Source organism: Pomacea canaliculata, linkage group LG3, assembly GCF_003073045.1.
Source record: "Pomacea canaliculata isolate SZHN2017 linkage group LG3, ASM307304v1, whole genome shotgun sequence".
NCBI classification, from domain to species: Eukaryota; Metazoa; Mollusca; class Gastropoda; order Architaenioglossa; family Ampullariidae; genus Pomacea; species Pomacea canaliculata.
Genome location: NC_037592.1, coordinates 39,729,880 through 39,753,414, shown reverse-complemented (window position 1 = coordinate 39,753,414; position 23,535 = coordinate 39,729,880). Strand labels below are relative to the sequence as shown.

The following is a 23,535-nucleotide window of genomic DNA, read 5'->3' as shown; positions in this document are numbered from 1 at the left end:
CCACCCACCCCACGAGCTACACCTCTTGATGTATCTTTGAGATTACAAAAATGTCCATTATTAATTCATAGAAACTGTCCTGAAATGAATTTTCTGGGTTCTCAATGTCTGGAACCTATTTTATGTCACTTCTTTTGTTTATTATGTAAGATGGCGGTTGTTTCGAAGTCTCTTGATACGAGGAGGCCAATGTATCTGCCATAGAATCTGCATATTGCCAGTTCTTTCCGAGAAAGGTCTCGTTAAACATTCTCACTCCACCCCTTACTGACAGCTGTCACTTCCGAAACACTTTCTTTCTTCCTGTGCTGATGTCTCTCGACCTTTCATTATTTTATCTCCTTTTGCGTTCGCCCTGTTCACCTCAGAGAGCAATAACCGTCTTTATTCACGATTTCAACGATGTTAATGAAAGATGGCGGGGCTTCAGGATTTTCTTTTTATTCTAAGGCAAGAGCTATTTTCTTATGCGCTTATTTCTGGATCATTCGAGACTGTTCCACGCAAATGAATTACCTTCCTTACTTTTTATGACCTTTCACTTTTCAAAAAAGGAACTCGTTTCTTTCCACGGCACAGTTGCTTTTTTTTAACCTTTCCACAAATTTCAGTAGTTTATGAATAATTCTTGAACTTCCCATGCTCATCCAGTTTTTATTAGCTTGATCCATAGCCTTTCATCCCTACAGCTTAAAAAGGACAAAATATATGGACGTCACAAAGACAGATCAAAATATTTAAAATAATTATTTGTCTTTGATTCGGGGATGTCAGGAAACTTCTTTATTCAGTAGTAATTATGAATATCTTCCCCATGGGAATACAGGGTTAATCGGGTGGCACCTGCAGGAATGTATGTTCTTTGAACAAAAGTTGTTTTAAAGTTTTCTCTTTTTTTTTTTTTTAACTTTCAGACTCTAAAGTTGTTGTCTGAGCTCAGATGTAGATATTAGTGAAGGCTCAGCTGCTACTGCTCATTAATCTGTAGTTTTAAAAAAATGTCCGACTAAAACATTCGGTTTATAGTAGTTCGAATGATTCGGACATAAAAGTTTTCTCAAAAGTTCACGTGTGGTAAAGAAACCCTGGTATCTCATTTTTTTAAAAGATAAATTTTAAAGAACTGAAAAGGAGAATGAAGTTTGCTTGCTACACGAGTAATGTCTGGATTTCACCACACAAAGAGCGGTCGACCATCTTCGATGGCCAGCATCCTCAGGCAGTCGAGGATGAGCAGCAGGTTGCTGCGCTCTGCTTCTGTATCCGCCATGCACACGATGGCATTTTGGAGATGCTCCACCTCCACACCGTTGATTCCAACTTCCGTTTCCGGGTCTCCAGGATTGGTAACTGGTATATGAGAAAGAAGCCCGTACTTGTTGATGATGTCCTGCGCATAATTTAAAACGATAATTAGAAAGAAAGAAAAATAAGAGTTTTCGTCAGTAATCTCAAGCTTTATATAATAGTTCATGTCTACCGTCTAAGTTAATATTTCTTTCTCAGACTTCAGCTTTAGGGGAAAAGCTAAGTGAAATGAAAAGTTTAGCTTAATTAAATATATATACTGACTCCCTGAATCGTTCTGTTCTAAATTTTTAAAACGAACCTTTGACTTACAATAATATTTAAAACATAGCTGCAAGTCAGTTGTTTGATGCTTCTATGAAAAGTTTTACTCTTTCGCCAAGGAAAACAAAGTGACCCTAACTGATGACACTGGAGGAATCATTTGACAAGAAAGACAACTAATTCCCTACAGTTGAGCTCTTCCTCGCTGCGCTTAAATTTGAAATTATACGGCATGATCCTCAGATCCATGGTGCCCGTGTTTCGAGGTCCGCACTCAGGAGACCAACAATGAAAGCTCAAACCCTAGGGTCTCGATGAAGTCCCACCAGGAACGTTTCCTTGTATTATTCGAGTTGTGCTGAAGACACTGTTGTAACTAAATGATTGTTTTGCAGCTCGAATATTTGAGCGAAAACTATTAGGAACGTCAGTATCTAATCGTACGAACAGATTTAATAAGTACTTACACCTTGCCATCACCGCCTCGGTAAGAAATTACCTGAGAAAAACGGGCGTGGTCGGTCAGATCGTAACCCAGCGGGGTCAAGATGTCGAGCAGAGTCCTCAGGCGTTCTCTGAGCATGCGCTCTGTTCCTTTGCTGTAGTAATCTCCAGAAAGAGCCTGCGATCAAGTCGTTTCAGTACATGCCTTAAGACGGAGCTCACTGAGTGTGGGTGAATGCCATCAACAAAAGCTCCAACAAACAAGCAAAGATGAGATTTCTGTAACAGGTAATTCTTAAAAGCCTTTGTGAAATAGTTGGTAATGTCAATGTAACAACAGACGTCAGGACTGTACATAGAGACATTTACTACATAATGGCCTCAGCCAGTGAAGAGAGGTGAGACCATATGTTACTGATCTGTATACAAACGTGGCATCACGACTGTTACCTCTTTCTACGTTGATGTTTGTACGCGTATCTAGGGATCCCAAGGAAGAACTGAACCAAATTTTGGGAAATAGTATCTCCCACTGAGCCCAATAGTATCGGCACCCCACCCGTCCTTTAAACGTTACTAAAACGAAGTACTGAAGAGTTTAAAAATATTAAACATTGTGCATTTGTTCACACTAATGACTAGGTCACGTTCCCTGCTTCAGGTAGCTAAAAATAAGTTGTCTCATCATCTTACTTCGCGGTTGATCATTTCCCCGATGTTGTTGACGGTGTAACCATAGAAACGACGCTTGCGCGCCATCCCGCTGCTTTCAAGCTCGACCGCAGGCAGGTGGTTGGCGAAGACGTAGTCCAGTATCCTCCTTTCCAGCTGGAAGGCTATCTCGCCCACGATATTCTTGCCTGTCGTCATCAGCGCAGGTGGGATGAGCTGCACGGCGGAAGTGGAAGCAACGGTAATGTGGCTGGACGAGGAAGCCGTCCACGCTTGTTTCACGACGCCCATAGGGGTGACCGAGCGAGGTTTCGCCAAGTTTAGGTCCGAGGAACGACCTAAACACGCATAGGGAACTGCTTACAATTTCTTCTTTATCTCTACTAAGTAATGAGCAGACGATGGATGTGAAAAGACAGAAGACAGACAATGAAAGAACAGAGGACAGTTCTTCGTCTTCTTCAGCTTGTCTATATTCACTGTAGTTGCCACACCCGTTCAGAGCGCAACAATACACATGTAGGCCGGAAGTATCAGAATTTGAAGACAAATCTAATGCTAATGATGTGTAACATGAGTATGTGGAACGTTCGTACGCTCGTCCGTGTGGCAAAGTGCATGAACTCACCCACGAGTTCAAACGACGTGCGGAATATCTTGGTACTGGCAGAGGTTGACTGTCCACCTAAATTTGAAGACAGACGTAGCAAAACGTTTGTGACTCTGCGCTGAAAATTCTTGGGAGGGGCAATAAGAGAAAAGAGGAAACTGAAATATTATGAGCAAAGTCTGTAGTTAGTAGTCCGACAAGAAGGTGCTTTTTTTTTATTGACATAGAAAAATCGGGGTTAGTGAATTTATTTATCATACAAAGCAGCAGAACTGTACTGGCAAAGATGAAGTGCACGTGCAGACAGAAAGTGTTGGGAAAGACAAGAAAGCAAGCCAACACAGAAGATAATCAGAACCACTTGAAGTGATATGATCGGAAGTAAAGTTTCAAAACCATGGTCTTTACTGAACAGCTTTGATACAATAAATGATCCAGGAATATAAGAGGAAATAACGGATACACTGAAATCCCAACGACCTGAAAAAGTTAGGTGGCGACCTTTAGCTTTTTATTGAGCCAGTAAGACCTTCAGACGATTGTATTAAGATGGAAGGCCAACACGGACTATCATAGCACCAATATTGATACTAATCTTGACAGACTTCAAAGGATCCAGAATAACGCTGCTCGATTCATCTGTAGACCATCTAGATGTGAACATGTATCAACTATCATTTGCTCTTTTCACTGGCTGTCAGTCGTGGATCATATAGTCTGCAAACTTTTCACTTTACTGTTTCTGGCACCAGTTCTCATTAAGTCTATCCCATCTATACGCCTGCTCGACCTCTTTACTCATCTTCACCAAGCTTCTTCGAGTCCCACTAAGACAAAGATGTATGGACAGAGGTCTTTCTACTACCAAGCCCTATCAACAGATTCTCCATCAGCCTCTGTCACTCCGATTCTGTTTCCACCTTAAAGTCCAAACTTAAGACATCTTTTCAGGACAGAGACTTGACTGTGACTCTGTCCTGACATGAGCGTCCATGATGCTGGTCCAGTTTAAATTGACTTCACATTTCCAGCATCGTCGTAATATCGGGCTCCAGTATAGGGCCAGTGATGGGGGAGGGTTGAAGGTAACGAGCATAGGGAAACAGATACATGAATATTCATGAAGGTTTGCTTTATAATCACGGGTCCACGTCGGTGACGAAGTGGTAGACATCTCAATGTTTCCAGTCAGTTTTTAATACAATCAGAGATGTTAGAAATAAGTGATATCAGAATAACATTTGTAAATCTACAAGCACATTTTTTCGTCTGCATGTATTTCTTTTCAATAAATTTCCATCCTATGCCTCTATGAAAAGCTGCTAGGAATACATACAAACTTAGAAACGCAAAATAGTATCACAAAATGGAAAGAGAGAATTAATAAAGTTGTGTACGCTCTCTCCTCTTTATTTCCCATCCCCATCTGTTTAAATAATGTCAGACATTAACTGACTGAACCAACAGTTAAATATAAAAGCTGGGGAATTATTAAAAGTATAAAAAATAATTAAAGTATTAAAGAAAAAGTATGTTTAAGCTGAAAAAAATATGTAACAGGTCAAGAGCTGGTTGTCCCGGACATGGAAGTAAACATTACCAAATGTCTGGTCTTGATGTCTTGAAGAGACACGACTGGAACAAACGGAATTGTCATCGCTGTCAGCTCTACCTTCCTCCTTCTCTTCGTAGAGAGATAACGGACTACCATCATGTGCACGAGGGACGTAGACAGCAGGCTGCAAAGATTTCAGTCCCTTGGTTAAAAGAAAAACAAAAACAAATCAGCCCCCGGAAAATACATAAATACAACTACTGCTGAGCCAGGACAAAGCTCAAAATTCTTCAGTTTTACCAGTCTGATGGCCCTGATCATTTTTTCTTTCTTTTTTGTTTCAAATATCCATTGCGGTAATCTCTGTGTGTCTTTGTCCTGTCTTTGACTCTCTCTCTCTGGCACCTAATCTTTGTTGAGCTTTTTTACTTCCGGTGTCAAATAAGAACGAGTGTCGGACACCCACGCAAAGCCTTGGGGATTCTCTAGCGGCGCTGGAGTAGATATATTTGCGTCAGGAGACTAGAGGATGCAGTCTTCTCACAACATTAACTTAAGTCCCTTTCCGGCTCCACTGTTCTTACATTCTCTGGTGCAAAGACAAGTCTTCTCAGAAGTTTTAAAAAAGTAATGTCTTCATGACGAGTTTTGTTTTTGTACATCACTCGAATGTAAAGCCGTCCTCCTGTCGTACTGTTAAGATCGTGTCACGTGACTCTAATACCTTGTGTGGGTCGAGGCAACAAGTCACAAAAAGTAAAGCTTCAACTTCAACGTTTCATCTCCTTTTAAATCAATTACACAATATAGACAAGCATTTTTAGTAGCACGGGATAGAAGTAGTCAAAGATATTAAAATCTTTTCCTTAAGACTGAACTGTTCCAGGTTAATTCCTTATATTGCATTGACAGGACCCTTGGTTGCAGGGAACTATAATGTACTGCAATCAGTCCTCGTCAGCTTGAAGGTATCGTGTGTTAAATTGTCTGTACATTGTCTGGAATGGGTGTTAATTCTCATCAAAACATGGGTCACAGATGTCGTTGGATCCTACCCTTAACTTCCGACTGACTACAGTCTGACTCCTTTTACTGCAAATTAGCGACGCCTTACAACCGCAAATGAGTTTTTTCTTCAGGCACACACAGATGACTTCTTAAAGATCTAGTGTCATTCAATATTGTTTCCAATAGCGGGGTTAAAGATTGGTACAAAATAATATTTCTCAAAATAATGATTAACACAATCCGTTGTCGAAATACATTCCTCCAAAATACTATCATGCACAGACAGGGATCAAGAACACAAACATCAGAAATATAAATACTTGGACATCGCCAGAACGGAGGGTTAATATTTTTTAGGATGATTAGGGAGGCATTTTGGAAAAATTAATTTTCACCAAGCTCAAGCTATCTGAAAAAGTGCTACCCACTATACCTTTCATATAATCATTAGCTCGACATAATATATTATGCTGAAACGCGCGCTGTGTGTCTTAACACTTATGTTTCTACTTTCCTCAGGATGATTAGGATTTTCAAAGGTTAGGGTTGAAGAAAGTTCCTTCCACAACTTGGTGAAAAAAAAGTGTTATGTGTGTGTGTGTCTCGTGTGCAGTCAGTTAAATCTCGGCAACCTTTCCTAGAGGGAAGTGGACCCAGAGGAAGTAACCTCTCATTATCCTCAGACTGCTGACGTTCAATGGTGAATCGAAGGGAAAAAAAGCAGATCACCTGACCGTCCTCCCCATGACGGGAGCGAGAAGACACCGGAAGTTTCGCAGAAACATAGTTTCTGTCTGGAAAATCCATGTCTGGAACTGGAGCTGATGACTTTTGGTCTAACGCAGTCTCACCCTTGGGTCCCGACTGCAAATACTCAGTGCGACAGATAATCATGCCGGCACCTCCGGGCTGAGTGGCTGCAGCGAAGATGTGCGGAGACTTCAGGCAAGTCTGTAACAATTTGTAACATTACTGGTTACCGCTGTATCCACAAACTATGTGTGCTGATAATTTCTAGCTGTCGTCTCCAGTCACACCATTACAAGCGAAATAATTTCCAAGACACTATTCATATCATCAAGATATAAAGGCGCCAAAGCAAAGAAAAACTATTATTAAAAATGATCTTTTTTATCAATCGCGCTAAGAGAAAAGTGTATATAGAGGTATTTACAGATAGTTTATAGGATACCTTAAGAGTTGATACCAAAAATATGTAGAAGACAGGTAGAAATAATAAGACATGGAAAACGTGACTGATGATGTTTTCGCGTGAGGTGAGTATTTTTCACAAGTCTGTGTCTAAAGACGTCTTCATCTTTTTGTTCATCGTCTCAGATTTTATTCTTCTGGTTTTTTTGCGTTTCTTTGGATTTTTGTTCTGTTTTTCTTGCTTTTTCTTGTTCTTTGGGTGTTTGTTATGTTGTACTTTATTTTCCTTCTTCGCCTCATTCTTTTTTGTTTTGTTTTTGGGGGAATCGTTTTGTTGTTCTACTACGAACGCTTTAGTTATACTCTTTTTATCTTATTCTTTTTTGGCTGTGAGATTTTGTTGCTGTTTTTGTTGTGGTGGTGTTCATCGTCGTCGTCGTCGTCGTGGGAGCGTTTTGCTTTAGCATTACTTACCCTGGACTCATAGCTTACTTCTTTCTCTGGCACTTCGCGGTCAAGGGTCGGGCTAGTCAACGATGAGTTCCTGTCGACTTCGTTGCCGTAGTTAGTTTCCACAAAAGAAGTTTGCGGATCCAAAGTGTCCACAAACGGGCTGCTAAAAGCTTGAGGTTCAAATCTATCGTCGACCGATGATGATTGGTAAAAATGCCGCAAGTCACGTGGCCTTTCTTCTCTTCCCTCTCTGAGCGGTTCCTCCTCCACATTTGACAAATCCTTCCCCCATCTGGGCATGTTCTTTCCTTCTCTGGGCGTGTCCCTTACCGCTTTGCGTGTTCCCATCCTGCCTCTTGGCGTCGACTCTTCCGATCGTTTGCCATGGCCGTACGGGGGTCTGGCATCGGGGTCCCCGCGGGTTGGTGGCGATGCAGACACTGCCCTCTGACTGTTGCCATACGCACGTAAAAGCCAATGGTCAGAGCGGCTATTTCTGTGCAATACCGGGGATGGCTTCGGAGGGTTCCAACTTCGGTACGACCGAGCGACTACCAATTCGGGGGAGCGGAAGCTCCGTTTACCCTGAGCGTACAAAGGGTCAATAGTGGCGTACCCATGCATCGTTTCCCTTGAGTCCGTCCTGTTAGCACACAGAACGTGGTCGGTGTTTACATCGTATTCTTTATCGCCTTCATAAGCATGAAGTTGCAAGTGTAACGTTAATCTTTGTAAAACACGATCACAGCAATTCCCAATATCCAGCTCACAATATTCAGCTTTACTTATGAACAAAGTGCTCCACTGCTCAGTAGTATACATTTGTTTTACAAACGTAAAGCTATAGCCGGAAATAGATAAAGGATGATCTTATGACAGATTAGAAAAGTTCCATATAACCGTTTTGTAGAAATGTTTTTACGTAACGGTTGTATAAAACATTTCCAAACCTCAGCAGAAATTCATCCATTTTTATCCGAAGTTTCAGGGTATCAAAGCAGACGACCAATGTCACACAATTCTGAACCCTTTCTGCCACTTCTCTCATGGCGGTGGCGATATGCTGTTAGCTGAAGTCGTTTGTGTGTCCATTAATTGTGTGTCCGTTAAAGAAGGTAAGAATCTGACTACAGATACACACCTGCAGCAACTACTGGTGGAGAAATCTTGAGGGTTGTTATTGGAGGTAGATGTCTGTTCTGTTTCTGCAGTCGCCTCGCTGGTTTCCTGGGAGAGTGGCGGCTTTTCAGACGATGACCTTCTGGTCTGTTCCGTGTTTTCTTCGTCATTTGTCTCATTTGTCTCATTTGTCCTATTGGTCCCATTGGTCCCAGTTGTCCCATTTGTCTCATTTGTCTCACTGGGCTCGGGGTCCTTGACGCCTCATCGCGTGACACGCGTGACGTGCGCTCATGTGATATCGACAGTGACTTCACGTTCTCTGGCACCGGAGTCTCGCCATTGATGAACTCCACGTTCTTTATAACTCGCTCTAAGATGGGTTTGATATCTTTCTGCAACCAAGAGACAAAAGAAGCTGAGATGCGACATTGATAAACTCAGGTTTGCCCAGGACTGGTCGCGACATTTTTTTCTACCACGCTGGGCTTCTTGCCGGGTCTGTACGGTTATCTTTTCGTCGTCTGTCAGACAAATATTGGGCGAGAGGTGAGGTCGGCGACTTAAAGAGTTTATGTGGTTCATAAATAAAGGTGGCTTTGGGGAAAATCCGTTCTGAACATAGTGTGGCAAGTGCGCTGTCGGCGAGATAACGGGTTGAGATTTTAGATTAATGTTTCTGTTTAACTGATGTGAAGTCACTCAGACAGGCATCCTTTCTCCAGCCTGCTGTACTGTTGCAAGACGTCAACTCTCTTGATGATACCTAAACATAAACGTAGACATTTGAAGCCAAGTCTCTAAGAAAGGTGATCTGAATCTCCTACATCAGCTACAAAACCAACGACTTTGTACGGAGTGAGGTCGCCATCCTCCTCGCCACCAAACAAACCCTTCCCGCAAAAAGTGAAGCGGGGCGAGCTGGTGTGACTCGGCCATGCACCCGGCACGACACACACAAGGAGGACAGAAAAAGAACTGGACGGTGCACGTGAAGAAATGAACTGGGTATCCATGGTGGACCCGGTCACCATCGCCCAAGACCGACCTAATGGGATGATGCTGTCAGACGCCGCATCTACCCAGCTTACCCCACCCTCCCAACGATCGGCACCAGCGGGTCAGCTTAACTGGTGATCAGCTAGTACCAGTCCAGGGATGATGACGATGACGATGAGGATGACGATGACGACGATTTTACATTCTGCAGTCGAGTGCGCGAACGCCTAGACTACTTGAACCTCTCCTCAGCATAATACAATGATTTGCATGGCTCTAAGTTAGTGCTTTCGGTACTAAAACTGAGTTTGAGATGTTCATGACAGAAATCATCACTTGCGATCTCAAATCCGCAAGCAAAATGCAATTTACAAATAAATAGAAAATAAACGTAAAAGAAAACACGCCGATGCAGTCCGCATCTTGATGTATTCAGCGTAAGCAGAAAAATAATCGGATCTTTCATTTGTAATACATTTGACATATTAAATTAAAATTAAAATATGAAAAACCATCTTACAGATAAACAAACTACATAAAACCGAATACTTGATTAGAAGGATATACTTAATAGATGTATAAACAAAGTGAGTTCATAAGAAACAAAGTCACTTACTCTTACACCAAATGTCGACATTCCTCTATCACTGGAAACAAAGCAAAAGAAAAAAATAATCAACAAATTCTTAGAATGATCTGATAAATCGAAAATTTTAAAGAAACATACTATGGTCTAACAAACACAAATTTTCTGAACTAAACTTCATCCTTCCTACACGACATAAAGTCTGAACCATAAAAGTTTCTCTGTTGCTAAAAATGAACATGCATGCAAAACTTCAACTCGACTACAGACTTAACATCTAAATTATGGGAAAAAAAAGAAAACACTTGATAAAGAAGTGTATCCCCAATAAGTCGTTCCCACACTGGAAGACAAACGGATTCAAGGGATTTGTGGCGATTGCCGTTGCCCTGACTTCACGCCACTGGTCACAACATGTGGACGTTGACTGAGATTACCTGCAGACGGCCGATGAATCTCCTTCACGGGAATTCCTGCGGCAAGGACTATAGGTCTGAGTGACATTTCCACAACATGTACATACATGTTTCTGGTAGTTGAAACCTACATGATGGTCGCCCTGGACAAAGAAATCTGTGCAATGAAAATCCATAGGAACCTTCATGTGATAAATAGAGTATGACTCTGTGTATGTTTGTTTGTAGGTGTTGTTAAAACCTGCTCACACCCAGACCAAATTGGACAGGAAGACTTATTTCGTGTACAACAAGGTGGTGGGTATTTGGCTTCAAGGCGTGAGAGGTGTTCACGTTTATTTTACCTAGTCTAAGATTTTAAACGGTCGTTCCAACTGAAGCAAAAATCTACTACGCAGAGCCAATTGGGACATATTACAACATTGTACAGCAAGCTTGAAAACTTTGTAATCTGTGAGTGTGCCAGTGTCATCAGAGATAAAATACGACGATACAAATTATATTTGCATATACTAATCGTATTCAAAGCTATTCTTTTGCACAAACATGTATACAGAGAGGTACAGACATGCGTCAGGCCGTGTGTCCATCCTTGTTGGAACTTATGTACAGTTCTTACTTGAAATATGGGAATCCTGAAGGTATAGGTCTGTACTGTACTGTGTATAACATAGTTTCACCTCATTTCTAAGGCTAGATATGAGACAATGAGTGATAGAGTGATGTCCCTTCGCCTAACTGGCAGAGACTATTATCATCATCATCATTAACATTCTCTCCATGTCATCAAAAATTTACGATGAGAATAGTAAGCGTGCTTAAAATATTTTAGGGATGAGATAGCGAAGATCCCTGCAGTGTGGCATCATGCTAACTGTAGAGAACGGAGAAAACTGTTGCGCAAGACACTGAAGACAATGAAAAAATCTGGACATCACATTGGGATGAGGACAGAATCAAGTACCTACAAAAAAGTTGATTCTTTCTAAGAAACTTTTTGACATTTTTTTACTTTGTAAGAAAGCAGAAGAGCATGAACATTCGCTAGTGAGACATAAAAAAATCATTCTAAACTCTTTTGGAAAACCATTAAAACTATCAAATCCCTCAGCTCTGTCTAATGTCTTGATGTGCAATGGCTTAACTGCTGCGTTTTTATTCAAGAAGAGGGCAACAATGCTGGACAGAAGTACTTACGCTTAGAAAAAATACAATACCTTACAATGAAAGATATTGTTAGCAATTCAAAGTTAAAAAGACGAAACACTTAAAAGAAGAAATTGTAGATGCTTTCAAATCCCTAATTATCAAAACAGCTGGAACAGATGTCTTGACTGTAGAATTCTAGCGACATGCGTGGATAAGGAGAAAATGGTGTGATAAAGGTAGGTAGGTAGGGGGGGGGGGTGTTGGTTGGTTGGTTGGTTGGTTGGTTGGTTGGTTGGTTGGTTGGTTGGTTTCTTTTCGTTGAACGCTAACATGACACGTCCCAGTCTTACCAGTTCAAAACACGGTTGCCGAACACTCACTCCGCAGTTTTCAGACACGCGCTTACATTTTACTCTGGGATATCAATGTAAGGTTCTGGGAAATCAATCAACCAGGTTTGGGGAAATCAATGTCAGGTTCTGGAAAGTCCTGCTAAGTTTTATCTGGTTTCGTGGTGGAGCTCAAACAGAGTGTAGTTGTCAGCAGTTCGACCCTGATTTTTTTTAATTTCATTTTAGAAGCGAACTTTTTTTAACAACTGAACCCGCGACCATCCCGGATTCTGCGATGACTGGGATGAAAGAAAGAGAAAGACTTTGTAATCTTCGTGATAAGGCACCCTTCATCCTAGTGATTAAAAAAGTCCGTGTTTTGTTCTCCAGATACAGAGCTAACAACACGACACCTTGACTCACTACGTTTTTACGTTAATCAAGGGATAGTTACGTTCCGTCTACAAATATTGTAAAATACATTGATATTATTGTCACAAATCGGGGAGGTTTTTAAATTAAGAAAAACTTATTTATCCTGTATATATGGATAAATATGGTTAAGCTCGTATCAATGAGAAGGAAATTACTACAGATAATAAACTTGTCTGAACATTTAAACTTTCTCTGATTGCAACTCTTCCTTAGTGTAGTCGATCGCAATGCACAGAACCAACCACAAAGAATGTCATACAATCTACAAATCAAATTTCTAAAGGTGGAAATTAGAGGCAATCCAGTCACAGTCTAATGTCATTTCAAATTCATCAGCTCTGGAATGTCTGTGGTTAGTTACTATTGCTCCAGGTGATTTACAGATAGGTTTCTGGCGGACCGAGTAGCCTAGAACTCAAGTCCATCACACCGAAAGGAATTAGTCATTAAGTGCAAGGAATGGTGTGGGCCATGAGACAGCCAGACTAATCTTCTAACTTTACAGTCCACGAGAGCCAGGACTGAACCAGCGGCAACAAATATCTGCCAACGGAAATGACAAGCGACTTGCAGACTCCATGTAGAAACCATCTGGTGACTTCACGTTTATTGTCATGATGAGAAGAGGCTGAAACAGGACCTTATTTACAAACAGCATCCTTTTGTTATTGTCCCCAATACTCTCGTCTACCCTTGTCTTAAAGAGAAGTTCTACAAACATCAGTTAATATTTTAACCCTATTTATATTTAAATTGTTAAACTGTGTGTAGGATCAGTGGTTACGGTGAGAATAATGAACAACGGCGACCCTCACCAGCAAGCTGTCTTTTTTTCACTAAGTAGCTCTGATTTCATTAAGGACCGAAGGTTAACACAAGGGGCAGAGTGCAATAACAGAGGAGGCATATGTAGGTTTCTGCAATAATTACTCAATTGTAGAGTGGAGATAGGAAACACGCACAGGTGTGGAGCACTGTTGGGTCCAAGTTACAGCTGATGTGTGGCCACACGTGCCATTCGTCTTCTATTTTTACGTGTCACCTGGAGCTCATGTCACCTGTCTTAGATATTTGTACCGTAAAATAACAATTTATTAGTATATTTTATTTATTTAAGTTTTCTAATCAAAGCTGGATGTCTCGTACAGGGACGGGAAGATAATGACAGACGATCGTGTCTCTCTGTCTGCGCACAATCCCCTACCTTTAAAGGTCGAAAGGCATTTAGGACTACATTCTACCTGTAATTAACCCTTATTTCACACATCGGGGCACATCATCAAACCAACCCAAGAATCATTCTTCAATTGGGATTTGAAGAACAGACCGGAAAATAGTTTGAATTGTCGATATGTATGCTCTTTGAATGGAAGCCTTTGGAATCTGATCCCCCGCCGCTCGGCCACACAACAGCAGACATTGTGGTGTGGGATTCACCAGATTCACCTCATTACCCTGTTCGATACACGGATCTTGCAGACCCTGCTGCTGATGTCAGAGCCAAAGGTCTGGCTCTTATGTACAGTAATTGATTATTGGCCAACGTTTGAAGCTTGGCGTGTCCTGCCCTTGTGCTTCCTGTAGGTTCAAAGGTCGTGAACCTTTCCCTCTTCCTGTAATTCTTTTGACACTGTCCAGACTACACAAAGCTATGAGTGTGTGTAAAGTATACGCGTGTGTTAACCTGTACAAATGCACAGAGAGCAAACGAGCAAAGTCATGTGACACTAGACCTCGTGTGATACTATTCCTCACGTGAACCTTGCAAGCATGAATGGATAAATGCTTAGGTCGGAAAAAGTCTGACAAAATACACTGCTTGCTTAAAGAGACAAAATTCATGGCTTACAAAACATATAAAATCCGTATTACTGTAATAATCTAAATGATGACTTCTGTTGTAATTATTTTATCTACAACATTTCTTGCTACACTAAGATGGCTCACTTCCTCCTAAACTGCAGGCGTCCTTGCGTGACAATGTTTGTCTCTGATGACGGAGCATCAGGCTAACTAGTCCGGGTTCACGATGGAGTAGAAACACGCAAAGACTACACGCTACAAACTCAAAATGGCAGGAAATGTAACTTGATTCATCTAAAAAGCTGAGAGTACCATCTATCTCTCCAAAACATACAAACATTTTTAATGCTGGCGTCAGCATTGTCTACATGAATCTGAACAAAGAGGTGAAAAGTTGACAGTCGGGAAAAACATGTCATCGCTGTAATGTTGATTTAACTCAAAATATTTCCCAGAAGTATTTAAAAAATTCATTGTATGAATATGCAAGTATGAACAACATATCTGGATGAATATAAAGAACCCAAGAATAAGCAGAAGAGTTTTTTTTTAATCATTAAAGATATTTTTAAGAGGTTTGTCTTAATGCTGAATATCAAAACCTTCAAAGAAGAAGAATAATATGCTGAACTTCTCTCGTCTGATACGTGGCACAGAGAGGAGGGCCACACAACAAACGGGAGAGTGGTTAGGTGGGCAAGGCGTCAGGAGCTAAGACAGCTATGCTGAGGCAAGGCTGTGCAGTAATCAATGGCAGCTGGAAGTAGCAGCCAGTGAAGCTCAAAGAGAAATGTTTAAGGTCTTCTTCTCGCCTACGAAAGCGGCATTATTCTCAGCTCTTTGAAGTTTGTCCAGGAGGCGATCAAGGAGATCGACGATTACAGCTGCAGTAATCCGGACAGGATGTGACAGCTCGGTGAAGATGAACTTGCATCCATACGAGTTTCATGACACGATGACGTGGCGATGATAACATCGAGATGTGCGCCCCAGATGAAGTAAAAGTAGCAAAGTATGGAATCCACTTAGTTTACTTTTCATAGGGTTTGATATTTTTATTTTTTTATATTTTTGTTTTGAATTTCACCATAAATCGGAACAAGAGAATTTTTAGGGATTTGCCATTTTATCTTATGATTTGTCACAGAAAAAAATTAAATGTTTTCAAAGGTAAAAGAAAGCGTGAAGTGTCCAAAGGTAGCTTTGGCATGCACGATTACTATAATAACATCAAGGTGGGCCTGATGCTGACGTCACGCAAAGGACAACAGGTAAGTCGCGCACAAATCTCGTTTGGGCTTAGTAACCCACTCCATGCTTAAAAACGAACTCATTTAACTTGGTTTAATCCCATTAAGCATATTTCTAGTGGCGATTATGTAATAAATAATTCGTCTTCAGACGACAAGCGAACGGTTCAAAGTTTGCTATGACAGTGACCAACATCTATTTTTCTGATGACATTCATGTAACATAATTTCGTTCTAACTTTGATGAGAAAAACTAAAATCAATATTCCCGTTCTTCCCATGTCTGCTTGAGTTATTTTCCTCCCGACGCTCAAGTTTTCTCCGACATATTTTGAATCTTTGTTTCGAAGTTTCATTTTGCTTTACTGACGGTCTGACGAGAGGGAGGGGCAGGGAGAGATGGTATACCTGGGCCCGTGATTATAGAGAGGTCCCGGCCTTGCTCAGCTTTCAGTTTTTTTGCGAAAGGGCATTGCGAGCAGGGGTTTGAATAGTTTGATCATTCTACGTCATTTCCCTCATTACTGACCACTCACGTGTACACAGCTCTGAAATGTTCACCTCATTCGCTAGATCCTACTTGTGTACGCTCTTCCTAACCTTTCCTGTATTACTTTACTAAACGAAATGTAGATATCGCCAGTCAAATTATAACTTGTAAGGATGGTGTTTTATACTTAAAAACCGATTACAATTAATGAAAGAAGCCAGGAGGAGTAATGTATCCCTGCGTGGAGACAGGATGACGTCCTATCACAAGAAGCCTAAGCTCAGCGCCTTTATCCTGTACAGCAAGTGCTTCAAGTCTGCGTGTGAGTGCACACAGTCCATTTCTCACCACATGCGACTGCCAGCAATATCTGACTATCCATGGAATAATTACTAGCAGAGAGTACGCCTCTGACCAGACAAAACAAAGACAATAGTTAACTAGAAGAACATTATGTTTCTACGCCATACTCATTCAATCCCTAAAACAAATCGCCTAAACTCCTACAAGTTCATATTCTAAACCGGTTCTGTCATGAGACATTAAGAATATCATGTTTAAAGCATATTATTTGTCAAAACCCCTCGAACTTCATAAATCTGGCCAGTTTACTAAAACAAAGGTTTAATGTCTCTGATGTCATGTTTTCCTGACTTCTTTTGCCGATGTTCTTTGTAAGGTCCTTGCCTACGACTGAGGGTGACCATCTAAATACGCCAAGATTCCCGTGGGACGAGCAGAGTGTAATGCCAACATCTTACCTTTAACCCCTTCAGGGAACTACCTCTGGCATGGTGAAGGTCTTCGTAGGCAAGCTGATACATGCAGATCATCTTCAACAAGGTTCATCTTCTTGCGGCGACAGCGCCTGGACACTGACCTTCAGCGGGCGTGAGGAAGAACAGTGCAATACAGTGTTAAAGGTCGAGTAAGGTGTAAAATTGAATTTTTTGAATGATTTGATAAACGGTTGATACAATGATGCTATTTTCACAGCTCTCTGTGATCGAGGATCTCACTGACGTGCTCATTCTAACTGTGTGTAGGTTTGCAGACTTATTTTCTAAGAATTGTGTCTGCAGCTCCAACCCTCTTTAACTTAATCTTTTAATTTTGTTCTTGTTATTTAAACTAAAATGGTTATAACAGCGTCTGATCAATTTTCAAATCTTTGCTGTACTCGTATATACTTGTGTGGATGCTGATGGTGATGATGGATTAATTAAAATTATATTTTCCAGTTAATTAATGCAATCATATTATTTTAAATATTTTATGCATAAATAATTTGTCATGACTTTTACTGACTTGTAGTTACTATTTAAAACTTCAAGGCAACAAGGTCCATTTGTATTACTAGCTTCGAATGTTTTCTTGTCTTGTGGGATTAGAGTCATCTGGCAGAATGAAAGGATTCTTCTGGATGAGGTCATGATAAGATCCATCACATCAGCAATGTCTGTCCATCCGCATCACTAGCTTTAATTTTTCTGTCCCGTTATAGTCGTCTGGCAGACTATAAGGATTTGTCTGGTTATACTCATGGTAAGTAGAAAACTTAGTAGTATCTAAAAGATTGTTTTCTTTTCTTATTAATCAGAGGGGGCGGCCGATGCCCGAAAAGAAGCTGGTGGTTTTAAGTTTGACTACTAGACTGAAGTGCACGTAGAAGGTAAACTTTTAAAAAAAGATTGTCAGTATAAAAGTACTTCTCACCTTGTAGATTGCTTGCGACCTGCCGACCTGGGCCTCCATCCCCTGTTTACCAAAGAAAGAAGATTAGTAGGTGTGATCAAAATAGTTTCTTGCACTCATGTGGCTTTGACAATTCATCATGGATAGCAACTTTAGCACTTAGAAACAACAAAGCTGAAGTTATTGTACTTTAGTGTCCTGTTTATCTGCTTGTCTATCCGTTCGTTTGTTTGCTTGTCAGCGGTTACATCATCAATTCACTAAAGTAAAGAGTAAATGGTTTAAAACTTCTATGAGCAAGTTCTCAATTTACAACAAATGGAAACTATGATAGGCAATTGGTAAAATACAGACATACCTCCTTTAATCCCACCGATCATCGCCGATAAGTTAACCTTATATATTCCAATAAGCCACTTCTTCCTCTCAACCGCAGCAGCTTTGAGTTCAGGAGCCATATTCATCAAGTGAGTGTGAGTCGTTGGCCGGGCATGAATTAGGACAATCAATGACAAACTTCTTGTCTCCGTATTTACGATGCAATGTCCAGACTCCTTGGACGTCACTTTAAGTCTCTTGACCCCCGGGAAGTCTTTGCCACTGCTTTATAACTACGGTCCCAGGAGTAAAACAACATCCGCAGAGTCTCGACGCTGCTTTGTAACAACGAACGCTTGCCCTGGATGTCCTCGTTCTGCCCCGGAGCTACGACTTGCACGTGCGTCATGAATAGGCGGCTTGTTGGGATATACTCGTGTATATGTTAACATGTGGCAAGATCATTGGTAGGGATACAAGAGGTAACTTTTGTTCTAATTGCCCCTAGTGGGTTATAAATTGTACATCAACCTTTTTTCTTGTTTTGCCTGCAACCATTGCCCTACTTACCTGTAACCTTTGCCTTGCTTACCTGCTAAGTCTTGCTCCTAATATCGCCCGTGGTGGGAACATACATAGCCGCTGCATTATCTGTCCGATAGAGTGTTTTTTGAACAGTGGGATAATACATAGAGTAGTCCATTTCATCCCATCTATTAACGTTGGCCAGAACCTTGTAGTAGGTCGCCAGCACCAGACATTTCAGGTAGTAAGGGTCAAACTCCATGTCAGTCACCATGGGGGTTTTCGTGTTCAGGTGAGAGCGAATGTGAGCCGATTGTCCCACTGTGTCATACCCAATAGGGTTACTGAGGCTAAGACAAAGACAAAAAGAATCAAAATCTTACACACCAGTCATCATCATTCATACATACATCCCTTGACTGGTGCTTACTGACTGTCGCAAGGGTCTCTTGCATCATTTACTCCAAAAACATTCAGTAGCACAAGCTAGAGAATAGGATAGATCCTTGACGAACATTACTATCGTGATTATCTAGTAGTACTGAGCTGTGAATTGAGTTTTCTCATCATATGCCACAACAAATGCCTTTATAAAATCAGTAAACAAGTGGGAAAGATCCAGGTGGTGTTGTAGATGTTTTTCTATCAGGTTGTGACATTTGATGATCTATTCATATTCATATCACGACCTGTGATGACCTGTCTTAGACAGTTTGTGCAATAGTTGCTAGGCCTTAATGCTGCCATCTTGTACCATTTTTTCTTCTAGTCCGGCATTGGTCCTTGATTCAGTTCTTTCTAACTACTGCATCTCCTTCCTCGTGTTGCAGTCTAAAGCTCTGTACTGGGAACCTGCTTTGGGTTTGCTTTTCCTTTCTCTTTTAGAGGCCATTCGTTGATCACAGAGCTAGGATATAATTAGTGACAGGGTTATTTCTTCTTCCTCTGCCTCTCTAACATTTTTTATGGTGGCTACGGCTGTTGACAGTAGCACCTCTTTGATGTTACCAGCGAAGGCGTCTACATCGCATCCCTCCATTTTCAGAGCAAAAATGTACCTCCAAATTGGCCTTGGAGAATTTGGAACGTTTGGGTCTTGCAGCCGAGGTCTAAACGAATAAAGACATTGGCTGAGCGGCGATTTAGCCTTTAGCTTTCACTTTGGACTCGTTAAGACAAGGTAACGGTCACTGATTTATGTCAGCGTCTGGGTATTCATCGCTATGGCCTGCATCAGCTCCTGTCTCCCCAAAGCCTGGCTATCAGCCCTCCCACAGCCCCAAAAGTATTTTTCTAGCTCATTGGTGAGCTGTTTCACTTTGCCGCACTGATGTAATGTGCAGACGTTTCGCAAACAGTTGGCAGTTCTTTCTCTTAGCTTTTATTTGCTTGGATTCCACTTTTCGCCGCCCGCACCTTACATACAGCTGCCGGTGAGGCGGGAGGTCGTTTTTGATGAAGGCCTCGACCGATCCACCATGATGTTTCCTCTGCGGCGATTCTTCATAGTCCTTTGGCTATCTGTATAGGCTTAGTGGCACATCTCCTCAAGTGTCGTCATGACAATGTGCTTGTGCTGCAGGTGTTTGTTTTTTAGGGAAGGCTTATGATGATGATGATGATAATGATGATGATGATGATGATGATTGATGATGATTGATGATTGATGATTGAAGATTGATGATTGATGATTGATGATTGAGGGATGATGATGATGATGGGAGAGGAAACAGACTGGCTTGAACTGAGCTTTCTTACCGATCTATCCGTCATCACTTCATACCCAAAGCTAGTCATAAAATAGAAAGGTCATAACGACATAGCTTTCGAAGATGTGAGGGAGAAGGGAATCTCTAGCTGAAAATAGCCAAGCCCACATTTCCTTTGCCAGCTTTTCGGGTGAGTTCATCACCGGAAACAGTACATCACAAACAAATCTTCCTGAAGCCTTATTCACCTACCGCGGCCAGCGGGGTTTCTTTGGGAAGTAGGTCTGGGTCCACTTCTCGCCCTCTGGTAAAGGTAAGTCCCGCTCGGGTAACTCCCAGCAGGATGGCGAGACACTTTTAGAAGCCGCGTACATCTCCTCATCGGGTTGCTCTGCCGTGTGTCCGCACGGACAACCGCAGACGTTTTGTACCAATTGGTCAACTGTCGGCTCAGATGCTTTCTTCTCAAACTTCTCCTGATGGTTCTCAATGACAGCCGCAAAGTCCGCTGTAAGGTGAAAACATCTGTTATAATGCGTTATATTGTCTTCTAGGTGGTCTAAAGCACCCCATTAAAGGAGGTTCAAGGCCTTTTATAATGTTCAAAACATCGGGTAAAAAGATCTACACAGCCCTGTGTGAGATCCAAACTACCTGATATAATTATAAGATGTTACAAATAAACATACTACACCTACTCTTTAGACTACTGTAATATTCAGTATTGGTGAGGATCGGACAAATCAAGCACCGCCATCACTAACAACGCCACACTGCTTCATTTGTGAAGGGTCATCTGCAATCAAGGCGTGCACCCGCTTCGTGCGCATGCTAAAAACTGTACTGATTACTGGTGATCCTCAAGTTGTGTTCACTCTCCTCTTCTTTTCACTTTATTTACGAGCGAGTGCATTTCCGACAGATCCGTTCGTCCATGTCGTCGAATTCTCTAATAGCACGACTAATACAGGCTTCATTTCCGGAAGCGATGAAACGGCTTTACAGGGATGAAGTTCAGAGACTGGTGTTTAGTAACGATTTGATCGATAAATGACGGGGCTGGCGATCGATTTAAGGCGAAGGAAAGTTGCACTTCTGCCTTTTTTTCATCAATGGCAAGTCTGCCGAGTAGGTCACTCTCTAATTTCTTGGGACGGCAATTTTGAACTTTAGCTGTAAACCGAACACGTTATTAATTGCCGAAAAATGTTAACAGCGACTGCACTTTATGAGACTTTCTCGGAAATTTGCCGAGTCTCAGGAACTGGGTTCAATCATGCTCTGATCGAAAGCATTCTTTTTGTATTTCTAATTGTCTGGTATAAGAGTGCAATCGCTCTGGAGAATTACCAGCTTCAATAAAATTTTATTGTTAAAGCAGCCTCCAGGCTTGTGGGTGGCATTCCGGTCTGTTGCTTGTCTGTTCTCAAAACCCGTCGAACAGAAAGCCCGTGAGATTACTCTTGATGCTTCGTATCCACCCAGCCGCCTCTTCCAGCATCTTCCCTCAGGTAAGGACGACGACATGGAGGTTACATTCGTATCCCCCTGATGCAACCTTTCCAGTAACTGCAGAATGTGACAGCAACAACTGTTTCAGTCAGTGTGTGGGTGTGGGGAGTGTGTGGGGACTGGGGAGTGTTTGTGGGAGGGGATGTGAGTGAACGAACGTATGTATTTTGTTGCAGTACAGATGGTGCATGCTCTTTTCACCAGACCAAGACAAATTCCTTTGTCCACATGGGGAAAAATTCTCTTATCTTCAAATTTACATATTAACGTGAGGGTGTTGATACGTGTAGCTGTAAATGCAATGCTAGTCTCTATTGTTATGACACACATCTTTGTTCCTCCATTACAAAACATGGCTACTCACTCCCCAGTGACCTACCTGCAAACTTCTTACGGAATTTCCCATTACAGAAGGCAATGATCGCAGACAAAATGGTAGATATTTCAAGAGCAGAGTTCTCTCTCAAGAGGTGCAGACACTTCTTCAAAAGTCTGTTTTCCTCACTCAAAAGACAGCAGTCTTCGTCGATAGCCCTTTCTTTGTGGTTGTGGCATTTATGACCCATAGCTGGACGGCTTGCACGATCCTGTATCCTGGGCCGTAGTTGTTGGCATGACAACACAGCAGGTGACGACTGTGCCTTCATCAAGAGCTGCGTGTCGTCACCTCATAGCTTGCTCACGTCACACTTTCTGACGTCATAGTCAAAGAAAAGACGTCGCAAGTTTTGTTTTGCCGACAAAATCTAAAAAAAACTCGACATGGCGCTTACTTCTCTTTGACTCGACTGTCGTGATAAATGTCTTATGTGCTTCTGTTTGCGTGTAAGTCTTTGTCAGCCTGTCTGAAACCCCTTTTATAAGCTTAAGTTGGATTTTAATGCCTTCATCTATGCATAAAGCCGCCAGGAAAGCCACTGAGAGCCGTGCTCAAGAAACACGAAGATCTCCTAATCCTACAGCTAAAGCTCTGATGTCACAGCCAATTATTATTATTATTATTGTTGTTGTTGTTGTCAGAAAACATACATAGCGCTGTACCATAGCCAGACCAAGCTCACTGAGCCTTGCCGAACCTTTACAAAATAGAAAGAATTTTCTGTCTCTCTCTCAGCATTAAAAAAAAAAAACGAAAGTAGAAGAAAAAATCTTATCGTTAAGACTTAATAATAGTTTAACTAATCTTGAAGTATTTTGGAACAACATAAGATTTTACGGTCTCCCCCTCACCATCCCTTCTTACATTATACGCATACCACCCACGCGCACACAGACACACACACACACACACAGACACAGACACACATACAGACACACACACAGACAGAGAGACAGACCCAAGCTCTATAATAGAGGAAGTACGGAAGATGGAGAAACTCGCACGAAGTCCTTCCAATGACAACCCGCCCAAGGGACAGTTCTTGAATATCTCAGAAACTAATCACGGCAAATGTAGATAACAGTAAAAGCGGGCAGCCGCGTAACGGTGCCGATGAAAACTGTCCCGACAACCTACGTCAGAGTTTCTAAAAATAGAACTGGTGAATTATCAGGCCCGTCATGAAATTCTGAGCACTTGGGATTAATGATGATAATGATGATGATTATCATCATGATTATGATTATTATTATTAAAGATTTGTTGAAGAAATGCACTTCGAAGAAATGAATCCTCTGATTTCTGTGAGCACTGGCAAAGGAGGAGAAAATTTTGCTTAAGAAAAAGTAGAA

The 23,535-nt window shown here is 41.5% G+C and overlaps 1 protein-coding gene across 5 annotated transcripts; it reads right to left on the bottom strand.

The window, feature by feature from the left end:
* Positions 1 to 760: 760 nt before the first annotated feature.
* LOC112559328 lies at positions 761 to 22,453 on the bottom strand. 5 transcript variants are annotated; one of them, XM_025230462.1, is made up of 15 exons: positions 22,184 to 22,453; positions 20,545 to 20,800; positions 18,651 to 18,933; positions 17,762 to 17,803; positions 16,807 to 16,925; positions 10,608 to 10,729; positions 10,201 to 10,231; positions 8,608 to 8,980; positions 7,488 to 8,109; positions 6,591 to 6,812; positions 4,899 to 5,055; positions 3,317 to 3,373; positions 2,710 to 3,026; positions 2,072 to 2,194; positions 761 to 1,390 (listed from the first exon to the last, which is right to left on the bottom strand). In XM_025230462.1, the coding sequence occupies exons 9-15, from the start codon at positions 8,088 to 8,090 to the stop codon at positions 1,172 to 1,174; spliced, it is 1,698 nt and encodes a 565-aa protein (XP_025086247.1). In that variant the 5' UTR covers positions 8,091 to 8,109; positions 8,608 to 8,980; positions 10,201 to 10,231; positions 10,608 to 10,729; positions 16,807 to 16,925; positions 17,762 to 17,803; positions 18,651 to 18,933; positions 20,545 to 20,800; positions 22,184 to 22,453; the 3' UTR covers positions 761 to 1,171. The 5 variants fall into 5 exon arrangements, with proteins under 5 accessions (XP_025086247.1, XP_025086250.1, XP_025086249.1 ...); XM_025230465.1 differs by having other exon boundaries at positions 4,899 to 5,037; XM_025230464.1 differs by having other exon boundaries at positions 7,506 to 8,109; positions 22,184 to 22,451.
* Positions 22,454 to 23,535: the final 1,082 nt, after the last annotated feature.

Coding starts and splice junctions, on each gene's coding strand:
- LOC112559328 (XM_025230462.1), bottom strand. CDS start 8,090: ATGCATGGGTACGCCACTATTGACCCTTTGTACGCTCAGGGTAAACGG. Junction 5,056..6,590: donor GTCATGGGGAGGACGGTCAG/GTGATCTGCTTT, acceptor CTTTTAACCAAG/GGACTGAAATCTTTGCAGCC. Junction 3,374..4,898: donor ACATCAAGACCAGACATTTG/GTAATGTTTACT, acceptor CTTCAAATTTAG/GTGGACAGTCAACCTCTGCC.